Here is a 12,722-nt window from a genome sequence, read left to right as displayed (position 1 = left end):
CATGAGTTACTGGGGCTTGTGAGATTTCATAACAGGGCTTCTGGATCTTTATGAAGTATCTGGGGATTGTGGGATCTTTATGAAGTATATGGGGAGTGTGGGAGTTAGTAAGTGTGTCTGGGTCCAGAAGGGCAACAGGGGGTCCTAAGAATCAGGCGCAGATGGCTTTCATTAGGGAGGGTTTGTTGTGGGGGCGTCTATGGGTGCAAATCAAGAGGGAGTGATTATCAGGGTCCCAGAGTAAGGGAAAGATTTCTCCAAGAATCAGAGTGAAACACAGCACACTCACCTGCGGCCCAAAGGTTTCCACTGGGACTGTCCTTGGGAAGATAAAGCTGCCACATTCTTGCTGCCAGGCCAGTGGCCTCTCCCTGTTTATTCCAAGATAACAGAGTCAGAGTCACAAGGCAGCTGGGGAGCTGAGGGGCAAGGTCCTTGAAACCCGCTGTGGAACATGGACCTTTCTCCAGTGCAGAGGGGCCACGGGGCCCTGGGAAGGGAGTTGGAGGGTTACAGCCCTGGTCATGGCAGGGAGACGCAGGAACTGGAGGCAGGAAGAGCTGTGTTCATCCCCACAGGGTGCCCCTCTGCTCAGGAATTTGTGCAATAGAATGGGGTGAGCTAATGGGGTCACATTTAGGGGAAGGAGTCTTTCTGTCCACCCAACACACATCTCATCCTATGCACACGCGTCTCCCTTTCCCCGTTGTCCTCTCTATGATGGGAAACTAATGCTTCCCCAGGCGGGTGATTGAGGGAGAGGAGGGGTTGGTCTGCTTGTGTCTCTCCTTTCTCCCCTCCCTCAAGTCTCCTGCCTGCCTTTCTGCTGCTCTGTTCAGACTCTCACTTCCTGCAGTTCTGCAGTCAGTTTGCCCCACACGAGACCCAAGGATCTGGGTCTGTGAGTAATATTCAAGCCAACATCATTGCCAAGTGAGAAATCTCAGACCCCAGGACCTTTTTTCCATGGAGGGGCCTGGGCACAGAGACAGACTCTTCTTTTTGCAGAGTTTAGGGTCTTTTATTGGCCACGTGGGTCTGCTGAGCCTCAGACAGGGATCCCATAGTCAGCCAGATGTGTTTCTGGGTGGACTTGCGCTTGCCCTTCCACAGGTTGGTAAGCAGAGTGGTCTCCATGAAGGGCCCTTGGCTCTGCCCCTCAGCTGGTCCTGCTCAGCTCCCTTCTCACGAAAAAGACCACCCCAAGGACGAACATGCAGTCCACCCCTGCATACATCAGTCTCCCAAAGTGAAGACCATAAAAATGGCCTAATATTTCATTCATTCATTCAGTTATTTATTTATTTCGAGACGGAGTCTCGTTCTGTCTCCCAGGCTGGAGTCCAGTGGTGCGATCTCAGCTCACTGCAACCTCTGTCTCCTGAGTTCAAGCAATTCTCCTGCCTCAAGCTCCGGAGTAGCTGGGACTACAGGCGTGTGCCACCACTCCTGGGTCATTTTTTTGTATTTTTAGTAGAGACAGGGTTTTACCATGTTGGTCAGCTGGTCTTGAACTCCTGACTTCATATGATCTGTCCACCTCGGCCTCCCAAAGTGCTGGGATTACAAGCATTAAGTCACCGCACCTGACCATATAGCATTTCCTTTTAATTATTTACTTATTTAATTTTTACTACACTCCCATTTTAGCAATACTGATATTTCATTTAATGTTGCTATTATTATTTACTGTTATTGAGACAGAAGCTTTGTCTGTGTTAGACGATGATCTCATGTAATGTGACTCTTTTATAATTGTGCTTAGGATTCCACGGGAGATGAGTGAATAAACGACTGAACATTGTGCATAAACAGACAATTTATATATTCATAAGATTAAGACATTTTGTATTCCTCATCCGTTATGCAAAGCAAAGACTAGACACTCTGGAGTCATCTCTCATGAGAACAAGCCTGCAGACAGCTGGGAAGCACACCAGCCACCAACTGGGAGTATTAAAAAGAGCAATCCAGTCTCCAAATCAAGGAGAGGGTTCAAATCATAGAAAAGCTGCAGAGCCACCGGGTCTCAGAGTTTCCCGCGGAAACGCTGGGACTCGCTACCAATCCCATGAGCGCACCTGGGGATTTTAACGTCTGGTGGGATGGTGGATTCCGAGTGTGGTTGGACAGGGCTGGAGTGCCCTGAAAGGCCTGAATGCTCTCCTGCCGGTGAGAAAACTGGAAGCGGATTCTGGGCGGGAGCTGTCGCCAGCGAGAGGCGGGTCTTGGATAGTGGGGAGAGGCCAGGGTGGGGAGGGTGGAAGCCACCGTGAGGTGGGGTCTGGGCAATGGGAAAGGGGTGCAAGAGGGTCGTGTGGGAGAGTGGAACTGCTGTGGGCGGGGCCTGGGCAGTGGGGAGGGGGCGGGGTGAGAAGGGTGAAAGTCGCCCTGGGGTGGGGTCTGGGCAACGGGAAAGGGCTGGAAGAGGGTGGGGTGGGAGGGTGGAACTACCGTGGGGGCGGGGCCTGGGCAGTGGGGAGGGGGCGGGGTGAGAAGGGTAAAAGTCGCCCTGGGGTGGGGTCTGGGCAACGGGAAAGGGCTGGAAGAGGGCGGCGGGATGAGAGGGTGGAAGCTGCTATGGTGCAGTCTGGGCTGTGGGAAGCGGGCAGGGCCGGGAAAGGAGCGGGTCTGGGCTCTCTACTCCTCTTGGCCCCAGGTCATTTTCTGCTGTCAGCCTTTCTCTCCACTAGGACTGGATCGACAGCATTGCACTGCTAAAATAAAGTTTCAGCTCATTGAAATTAGCCGGGGATGCTTCCTGCTTATTTTCAGTTAATAAGCAGGGATGCTTCCGGCTTATTTTCAGTCCAGGGACGCTTCCTGCTTATTTTCAGTTAATCCAACATTTCAAACAATTTAAGGCAAAAGAACAGAATTGTACTGGGCCACTTAATTGAAGGCTAAGGTTTTTTTACTCTTACATTGAAAACGATTTAAGTGAAAAACTCATTTTGTTTGCAGGTGGAGACAGGCATCCTACCATTAAGAGGATCACAACTCATCTTAGCTCAGGGTACCAGGAGGGGTGCAGGGGCATCAGCGGATGGTCCCTGTGGGGCAGTGGTTTCATCCTGGAACTGGCAATTAGAACCGTTTAATTAATCCGGGACCTGATTTGTCTGTTTAGAGGATGAAACGAAGGTGAAATTTCTACTTGTGCTGTGTTCAGTTTCATAGTGACAACGATCGGAACATCGTTTCCATTTCTATTTGCCAGGCACCGGGATGGAAGAAAGAGAAGTCTGGGCTTAGGTCCAGGGGCGTTTCAAGGACCCTGGACCAGGGTGTGTGGAGGAAGGGTATCTGGTAATTTAGGTCGCCAACCATTCCCTTAAACATAAAGAATACTTTTTAAAATAGAGGAATTATAGGGAAAATCTCAGAGATAAATTTCTGGGTTACTTGGTATTTTGGAGTATTTTGTGTTGTAGATCAAGAAGCTTTCAGATGCATTTTGGAAGATAAAATAGTTTGGAGTGTTACCTTGTATGATATCGGGGTCTCATTGGAGCATGTGCATCACTAATGCCTTGTTTCCTTATCTTTCAATTGTTGATCTATTACACAATTGTAAGGGAATTTTAAATGTATATGGCTTTGAAATGAAGTTGGTGCATCTAATTTTTTCAATTAGCTGAAATTTTCCTTTAGCAGTTAATGATGTCTCTTATGTGTGACAGGAACATTCAGTACACCCACAGTGAAGGCTGAGTGCCCTTCAAAGCTTTTTTCTTCTGTTTTTTGTTTTTTGAGACAGGCTCTGTCACCCAGGCTGGAGTGGTGCGATCATAGCTCACTGCAATCTCACACTCACTTCAGCCTCCTGAATAGCTGGGACTATAGACATGCACCACCGCACCTGGATAATTTCTCAATTTTTTTGTATAGATGGGGTCTTACTATGTTGCCCAGGCTGGATTCAGTGCCGAGTCTCAAAGGCCAAGGTACCAGGGCAAGTTCATTATTTTTGAGTTTCACTTGGTGTTATGTGTTGACAATGTAGAAGCCGATTTTGACCCTGTAATCCTAGCAGATAGCAAAGGTTAAGCCTCCCCTTTCCATCCTTTCTTCTTTTTTTTGTTTTTTTAGATGGAGTCCTGCTCTGTTGCCCAGGCTGGAGTGCAGTGGCACGATCTTGGCTCACTGCAGCCTCTGCCTCCCAGGTTCAAGTGATTCTCCTGCCTCAGCCTCCCTAGTAACTGGGATAACAGGCGCTGCCACCGCGCCTGGCTAATTTTTGTATTTTTAGTAGAGACAGCGTTTCACCATGTTGGCCAGGCTTATTTTGAACTCCTGACCTCAGGTGATCCACCTGCCTCGGCCTCCCAGAGTGAAGTGCTTGGATTACAGGCATGAACCACCGTGCCCGGCCAGAAATATCCTTTTTAAATCTCTTGTGAATATGTTGATTTTGCTTCAATGAAAATGTATAAGCATTTAAACTCTGCATATACAAAATGGATTCATGGCTTTCATCTATAATCAGATTCACCCCTACTATTCTCAATTTAATGAAAAGATCCAAAATCAAATCATTTCTTTGCTTGGGATCATGGAAGTCCATGCTGAAACTGCTTTCTTGTCAACATAGGTACTTAGCAATATTGCATAACACAGAGCAGTCTACCTTGCAAAAGTCCCCAAATCTATCCCAGACACCATATCTTTTGAAACTGTAGATGTAGTTGTGAAATATGCTATTTTTCCTGTCTAAACAATTGTATTTTCAATTAATCACCACTTTTCCATTGATGAAATCTTCCACATGTGGGGATGTGAGAGGCAAACATACTTCAAAGTAGAGGTAAATTCACAGATGTTGCCGTAAAATTATTGCTAGTAGATACGATGCCATTTAATATTTGATAATCTAGTTTTACTTTGTATAGGGTTCATATGAAGGAGAATATCCAGCCAGCATGGTAGCTCACGCCTGTAATCCCAGCACTCTGGGAGGCCAAAGCAGGTGGATCACTTGAGGTCAGGAGTTTGAGACCACCCTGGCCAATGTGGTGAAACTCCGTCTCTACTAAAAATACAAAAAAAATTAGCTGGGCCTAGTGGCGTGTGCCTGTAATCCTGGTTACTTGGGAGGCTGAGACAGGAGAATCGCTTGAACCCAGGAGGCAGAGGTTGCAATGAGCCAAGATCGCGCCGTTGCACTCCAGCCTGAGCGACAGAGGGAGACTCTGTCTCAAAAGAAAAAAAAAATACCCTATCAAATACGCTTAAAATCTTGCAAAATGAATTACCCTTGAGGTGAATATAAATGTAAATGTTTTCTGAAGACGATTTTACAGGCTTTTTTTCTACAACAGATTAAAATAAGTACTTAGAAAACAATTTTTATTTAAATATTGTAATCTATGTTCTTTGGTTTCTCTTCCGTTTCTTCAAGTACTTTTGGAATGCATGTAAAGTGAATTTCAAATTATGCTATATGTAGAAATTATTGACATAAGCATATTACAATGACAAAGTTTATCTCAAAGGTATTTGAGGCCGTCATCTCAAGAGTGGAATGGGATAAAGGAAGAACAATGGAATTTATTTCTATTTGTAAAAAGTTACTGCTTTTTAAAAAGCAACTTATTGACCTAACTAATACATAGGCCTTAGCCCTGCTCTGGAACCGAGGTTGACGCTGTCCTTCCTGAGTGCGCGGGGAATAGAAATGGAAAGGAGGTTCTGCTGATCAGCATGAAATTGTACACTCCCTGCTAAGCTCAAATTTTCCATTTCACATTCTAGTTTGCATCTCATTCAGTTACAGCATTTCTTTAAATGCTTAATTTTAATTGCAGAAACGTTCCTGGATCCGAACACTGCCCCCTGACGACCTAGAGAGATCCCAGCTCCCAGCCCACTGAGTGGCTTCAGCCTCGCTGGTAGGTCTCCTCCAAAGCTCTGGAAACAGACTCCTGGGAGTGAGAGGGAGGGGAGCGCAGGCGCCGCCCCCTTTCCCCAAGCCCCCCGCCCACTTCATCCCTCAGGCACCTCCCAACTCCTGGCCTCTCTGCACGAGGCGCCTGCCCCGGGCCCCGCCTACAGGGGACCCAGCTCTTCTTGCAGCCACTGGAAGCTGATCACCTGGAGTGAAGACCTTACACGTGAGTTTCCCTCTGTTTAGGTTAAACTTGGGCTTCCCAGGCTCCTGCACATCCAGACTCGATTTGCAGGAGTCCTCAGAGACATACATGTATATAGGCGTGATTGTAGTTCACTGCAGCCTGGACCTCCTGGGCTCAAGCGATCCTCCCACCTCAGCCTCCTGAGTAGCTGGGACCACCGGTGTGTACCACCACCACGTTTAAATAATTTTTTTTATATATATTTAGTAGAGAGGAAGTCTCACTGTGTTGCCTGAGCTGGTCTCGAATTCGTGGGCTCAAGTGCTCCTCCCGCTTCGGCTGGGATTACAGCCCACGAAGTGCTGGGATTACAGGCATGAGCCGTCACTCCGGGCCCTATAGACCTTAATATCCCCTCATGGCTCTTTCATTCCCAAGTAAATTCAGAGGTGTCCATGAGAGGTCAGGGGTCACTTCCCATTGAACCACACAGACAGGTCCTGCTTGCAGTATTTCTGCCTTCAGCCCATGTAGAGAGCTTTCATGCCATTTCCTGCTTAAAACCCTTTACTCACTCCCCCCCTGTGCCTTGTAAGGTCCTCACCCGCGAGGTGCATTCACCCTTTGGGTCCCCTAAGCCTCGCCCTTCATTGCGTCTGCACGGCAGCACCGCAGCTCCGGTGCAAGAGAGTCCTCGCCCTGGTCCTGGGATTCCACAGATCCCACCCCTCCCCTGAGACACCCGCCCATCTTGCTCTCATTGAGCCTTGCCCTCTATCCTGCAGGCCTCCCCTTCATAAGCATGGCTTCCTCTGACCCAGCGTTGAAGGAGGTGACTTGGGCCTGTCTGTTCACCTCCAATGTTCTTTTGTCCCAGATTCCACTCCACTAGGAAAAGTGCTTTCAGTAGGTGGGCATCTTATTCCATCCCCTTCCCTGTAAATATGTGGCTACAGGGGATCAGGAGAAAGAGAGACAGGAGAAAGAGGAAATAGAAAAACTGAGAAGGAGTGAGAAGGACGGGTGAGAACCATGAACAGATGGCAACGCAGAGGATGGGTGGGGAATTTGCAGACAGACACTGAGAGTGAAAGACAAAGCTGAGAAAGTGTGGGGCAGGGAGCAACTGGAGAAATATAGAGAAAAGCTGGGTCTCCAGAGAGATGAAGGACAGCAAGATAGGGAGAGGGGCAGAAAGGGGGAGGCTCCTCAGACAGAGAGTGGGGGAGAGGAGGAGGGATTTGGAGTCAGGGCAGACAGCAATGTGGTGCTGGGACAGCAAGACGGGACAGCTGGTGACAAGGAGAGCAGAGGGAGAACCACAGTATGGGAAGGCTTTGGATCTGGGGGTGCCAGAGAGTAGGGACAAGGGGTGTAACAGGGAAGAGGGGATTTAATAGGGGGAGCAGAGGGGGAGCAAAGATGAGGGAAGAAAGAGGCAGAAATATGTGGAGATTGGGATTGGGACAATGAAAAGTTTGGGCAGAAAGGAATAAGAGGTGGAAGAAGTTGTAGGAATGGAGCAGAACAGGCGGAAGAGAAGGAATGGAGGGAAGAAGGGGAGAAAGAGCAGGAGAGGAGAGGGGCTCAAAATGAGGAGCAGAAACCTGGGGGGAAACATCGGAAAAAAAGAGCCAAGGAGGGAAGGTGAGGATGAGATATGTACAGAATGAGAGAGGGAAACACACAGGAAGGAAGGAGGAGGGGACCTTGGTTCAGGTGAGTGGTGAGTTGATTGAATGTGGGTAATTTAGTTGTGACATGTTGATTTCTGTCTTTATAATCTAACAGATTTTAAATATGCTTAAAATCCACAGATAAAGATGAGAATGCAAAACTTGTCTATAAGGCTATGCATTTTATAATTATGGCATCAGAGGTTAGCTTCCACTTGTAACCTTTTCAGCCAGAGGGCAGTGACTTGACTCATTCATTTGTGGGCCACCCTCTTCCTCCATTTCCCTGGGATGGGGTTGGGTAGGGGCGAGAACATGAGTTAATGTAATACTGATGACATAATATTTAGTATTATGTGATGCTGATTATAGTCAATATAATAGTATACAGTCAATGTAATAGTGAACACTCCACACAGAAAACTCATCACCAAAATGTGGAGGAACTTCTTCCCACCAGCAATGCATTTTCCATCCGACACTAACTGGGTGACCTTATAGTTCAACTCAATTCTGACACTGTCCAGCTTGAATTAGGATCAGATGCTGTTGACTGGTTGGTCAGTTCCACAGGGCTACCCCCACTTCAAATGCCGGTCACAAGTTGCAGGTTGGGACCTGAACTTCTGGGCTACCAACTGTAAATTGGGGATTCACTTGACCCCCCTCCTCAGGTTGTAGTAATTTGCCACGGTCATTCACCGAACTCAGGACAACACTTAGTTTACTCATTTATTATAAAGTATGTTGCAAAGGACACAGATGAACAGCCAGATGGAAAAGCTGTGCTAGCTAGTTATTCAAACCCAAGGAAAGTGTTAGGGAAGCACATTGACCAGGTCAGTCAGAGCGTACAGCATATGAAGCGAGTGCAGTCCTGTGCGACTGAGCCCTCAAGCTGTGGTGTCTGATTCTGTTTTGTAGACGGTGTCAGAATTGAGTAAAACAGCAGGACTCCCTACCTGGGAGTCTGCTGGAGAACCTGTCATTGTGGGGAAAATGACACACATTTTGGTGACTAGAGGTGAAATATTCTGTGTTGAGTGTCAGAGTAGTATGAACAATTTTTTTCCTCTCTGAACAGATCTCCAATGCGTGATAAAGCCTTTTTTTCTTCTACTCTTCCATCTTTAAGACAAAAAAATACTTTCAACTACATTTCCCTCTGTAATAAGTACCTGTTTATGCTCTATTTAAGAGCATAATATTCTAAAAACTAGTTTTACTTTGTCTTCAATTCTTTTTTTTTTTTAAATAAAAATATAGAGACAGGATCTTGCTGTGTTGGCCAGGCTGGTCTCAAACTCCTGGGCTCAAGTAGTCTTTCCACCTCAACCTGCCAAAGTACTGGGATTACAAGCGTGAGCCGTGTGCGGCCACTTTGTCTTCAATTCTTGCTTAAACCTTTGAATTGTTGCTTGAATCTAGCTTTCACATCCAGCATTCCACTGATTCTTCCTTTTTCAGTCATCAGTGACCTCCCCATTCCTAAATGCCGTAATTCATGTCCTGTCCTCATCTTTTTCTTCCTGTCGGTAGCATGTAGCGCAGCTGATCACTTCCTCTTCTGTTATCTTGGCTTTTATGACACCCCGTTAACCTTCACAAATCTATTCAGTCTTCTTGCCACTCTGATCACTTTCTGCTTTCCTCTTCTGGTGTCTCCAGAACTTTCTTGTTCTCTGAATGTGCAAGTGCTCATGGCTCAGTCCTTACACCTCTTCTTGTCTCCGTCCACACCCACTGCCTTTCTGTACTTCTCATCTCATGGCTTTATGCCCCACCTGTTAATACTCAGCCCCATGTACCTTGCAGACCCTCCTCTGAGGTCTAGAATCCTGTGTCTAGTTGTCTCCAAAACTCTACAGGGATGTCCCAACAGGCATCTCCATTTTCATATTCCTAAAAGTGACTTCCTGGCTGGGCACAGTGGCTCATGCCTATAATCCCAGCACTTTGGGAGGCCAAGGCAGGCGGATCACCTGAGGCCAGGAGTTTGAGACCAGCCTGGCCAACATGGCGAAACCCTATCTCTACTAAAAATACAAAAAATTAGCCAGGTGTGGTGGCAGGCGCCTGTAATCCCAGCTACTCAGGAGGCTGAGGCAGGAGAATCGCTTGAACCCAGGAGGCGGAGGCTGCAGTGAGCCGAGATCACGCTACTGCACTCCAGCCTGGGCAACAAGAGTGAAACTCTCTCAAAAATTAATTAATTAATTATTTAAATAAAAGTGACTTCCCAAACTCCTCCAAACATGTTCACCCCTGCAGTCTTGCACATCTCAGCTGAGGGCAACCCTGTACTTCCTGGGGCTCAGCTGAACTTCTTGTCATGTTTAAAATATGTAAGATACTACGTTGTAAGTGTGTTACTTTGTAAAATGAAGAAAAAATTAAGCATTTACTTAGGTGAGGAAATACATGGTTTCATAAATTCTTTTGACGTATGAGAGAAAGAATGTTTGAAGACCTCTCCCTGCGTGATCTGCACCCTCAGGACCTCTCAGACGTCATCTCCTTCCTGTGTCCTCCCAGCCCCCTCTGCTCCAGCCACACAGGCCCCTTTGCTTTTCCTAGAGCCAAGGTTGCTCCTGCCTCAAGGCTTCCATGTGGGCCGGCCCTCTGCCTAGAACTCCCTGGCCTCTCAGCTGCAAGTGACAAGCAGCCTTTCTTCCTGAGGTCTTTGTTCTGACATCACTTCCTCCGTGGAAACGTTTGTGATCTCCCACAGCCTCCTATTTGACATTGCAGGCCCACCTTCACCCCCACCTCTGGTCCATGTTGCCTGTTCTGTGTGATTCTTTTTGCTCCTTCAATATCCAGTCTGGATCCTGGTGAGAACAAGTCCCCAACAGGAGAGCAGAGCCAGAAGGTGGGGCTGTGCTGGGCTCGCCCCCTCAGTGGAGCTCAACCCTGGCTTCATATTAGAGTGCCCAGGCGTTTTGCAGAAACATCTCTTGTGCCCCCTTGACGTATTTTCATTTCAGTGTTTTAGAGCCCAGCTGAGTAATATTGAAAGTTGACTCTATTCTGTAGCCAGCATAGTACCAATCCCTGTCTTTTGTTTCTGAAGGCTGAGCTCAGCCTGGGATCCACAGAGAGGTGAGGGGGGCTGTGTTCTGCATGGGGTTTGGTCAGGGCTGGGTCTGTGTCCTAAAGGGGAGCTCAGTCCAGCCCAGCTCCCCACTGCTGCAGCGTGTGTGTGGGCTTCTGCAGGAGGAGGGTGGGTTCTGAAGAAAGGGGTCAGAAACTCACTTCTTGCTGTAGGAGTTTCTCGTCCCCGTATTCCCCCTGGTGCAGTGGGCAGCAGAGGACCATCTTTCCACAGGGTGAGATCTTCTGTGCGTGTGACTGTGGCACTTGAAGGGGATGTGTAGATTCTCAGCCCTAAGCAGCATATTTTGGATATTCAGTATTGACTTCTAAAGACTCTTTTATGTTACCCAAGGAAGAAGTCTGGAAGAAGAGGAAGAGGAAAGAAAAGGAGTCAGGGATGGCCCTTACTCAGGTAAAGTGATACTCCTGGTGGATTGTTCTTTTATTTCTTCCTGAAATGCCTGGCATTGGCATTGCGAATCTTCTCTGAGTCTGAAGCGTCCTGCCTGACATGTTTGCTAGCACTCACCCGCGCCTTCCCTCAGTCCCTCTCATCTCGTTTAGATTCCGTCTCCCCTGACCCAGTGACATGAATGTGGGAAGAGGCTGCACTGGGCATGGTCCTGGGAAGGGCTCACACCCAGACATGCATGGAGATGGGGTGAGGGTCCCGTGGTGTCAGTGCTGTTGGGCAGCAGGGATTGCTCAGGGGTCGCATCTGGATGCACTGTCAGCGCTGTGTAAACCATGATAACAGAAGCTGCCCATGAAGTCAGGTGTTACTGTGCACACGTACCTGCTCACTGGCATAGAATAAGAACACTAAGGGGAAAGCTTTCCTGCCTCATTGGCAACTGCATTTGAAGCCGAACAAGTGAGTCATTGGGTTTCTGACTCCAAACTCATAAAGACTGGGAACGGAATGCAAAGTTTAGACACTGACATTGGAGATAGATGATTCTTTCATTCCATCATCCATTTTAATGTATGACATCAACGTAAATGTGTAACAAGATTCATTAAACTAGTCTCAGAAGCTCTATCCCATGGAGACTGTGATGTTCTTACAAGAACCTTTGTCCGTCGGGTATTGCAGGTGAGAATGGCATATAAGCAGAATAACCTTGCCGTTAGAGAGAATGGAACTGTATTTTTGTTTTACCAGTTATGAGTCAACATTTTGTTTCTTTTATTTTAAACATGGCATCATGTATATATTTCTTTTATAGTGAAATGATACATTTATGCGCCAAGAGGTAAAGCATCCCTTTTCCTGTCCAGCCTTCCACCCTCCCTCACATCTTAGTGGGGAGCCACTGTTCTCAATTCTGTGGGAAGGGTCAGTGCAAGTCCTGTAGAAATGTATTTTGACATCATTATGAGATTTAAACAAATTCCTCAGTGAATGTTTGGTTGTGATATGTTAACCTGCAAGTTTTGAACATTGACATGTTTTCGTGTTAGGAAACAGGAGCTCACTTTTCTACATCCTTGTTGGAGCATTCTGGGAATGAAGACAGGTGGATCTTTTAACTTTCTCACTTCTATAAAGAATGCCACACAGGGTGCTGCATGGTGGCTCACACCTGTAATCCCAGCACTTGTGGAAGCCAAGGTGGGAGGATCATTTGAGCCCCAGAGATTGAGGCTGCAGTGAGCCATGATAGTGCCACTGCACTTCAGCCTGAGTGACAGAACAAGACCTTGTCTCAAAAAAAAAAAAAAAAAAAGTGCCACCCTGGCTGCCTGTGACCATGCCGACTTCACTACGGATCGTGGAGAGTTCCTCCAGGCTGGGCGATTGGAAGAGTGATCTCTTCTAGAATGGCACATTTCCTGTGTTGCTAGATCTGGCAAGATTCTATCCCTACCCCAG

General features: G+C 47.3%; 1 protein-coding gene across 24 annotated transcripts in view; it reads left to right on the top strand.

Moving 5' to 3' along the window:
- Positions 1-12,722, top strand: part of ZNF160 (zinc finger protein 160) — a 36,928-nt gene that overhangs the window by 6,037 nt on the left and 18,169 nt on the right. For 2 of the 24 annotated variants that reach the window (XM_063802187.1, XM_063802186.1), the window contains exons 2-5: positions 1,766-2,172; positions 5,808-5,891; positions 5,997-6,113; positions 11,199-11,258. In XM_063802187.1, coding sequence (XP_063658257.1) covers positions 11,244-11,258 — 15 coding nt within the window. In that variant the 5' untranslated portion in view covers positions 1,766-2,172; positions 5,808-5,891; positions 5,997-6,113; positions 11,199-11,243. Of the gene's footprint in view, positions 1-1,765; positions 2,173-3,891; positions 3,948-5,807; positions 6,114-6,859; positions 6,985-11,078; positions 11,943-12,310; positions 12,367-12,722 lie in introns of all 24 variants that reach the window. The other 22 variants (XR_010153952.1, XM_003316601.6, XM_063802190.1 and 19 more) reach the window with 17 other exon arrangements.

Source organism: Pan troglodytes, chromosome 20, assembly GCF_028858775.2.
Source record: "Pan troglodytes isolate AG18354 chromosome 20, NHGRI_mPanTro3-v2.0_pri, whole genome shotgun sequence".
NCBI classification, from domain to species: domain Eukaryota; kingdom Metazoa; phylum Chordata; class Mammalia; order Primates; family Hominidae; genus Pan; species Pan troglodytes.
The sequence above is the reverse complement of the archived record's forward strand: the minus strand, read 5'-3'. Positions and strand labels throughout refer to the sequence as shown.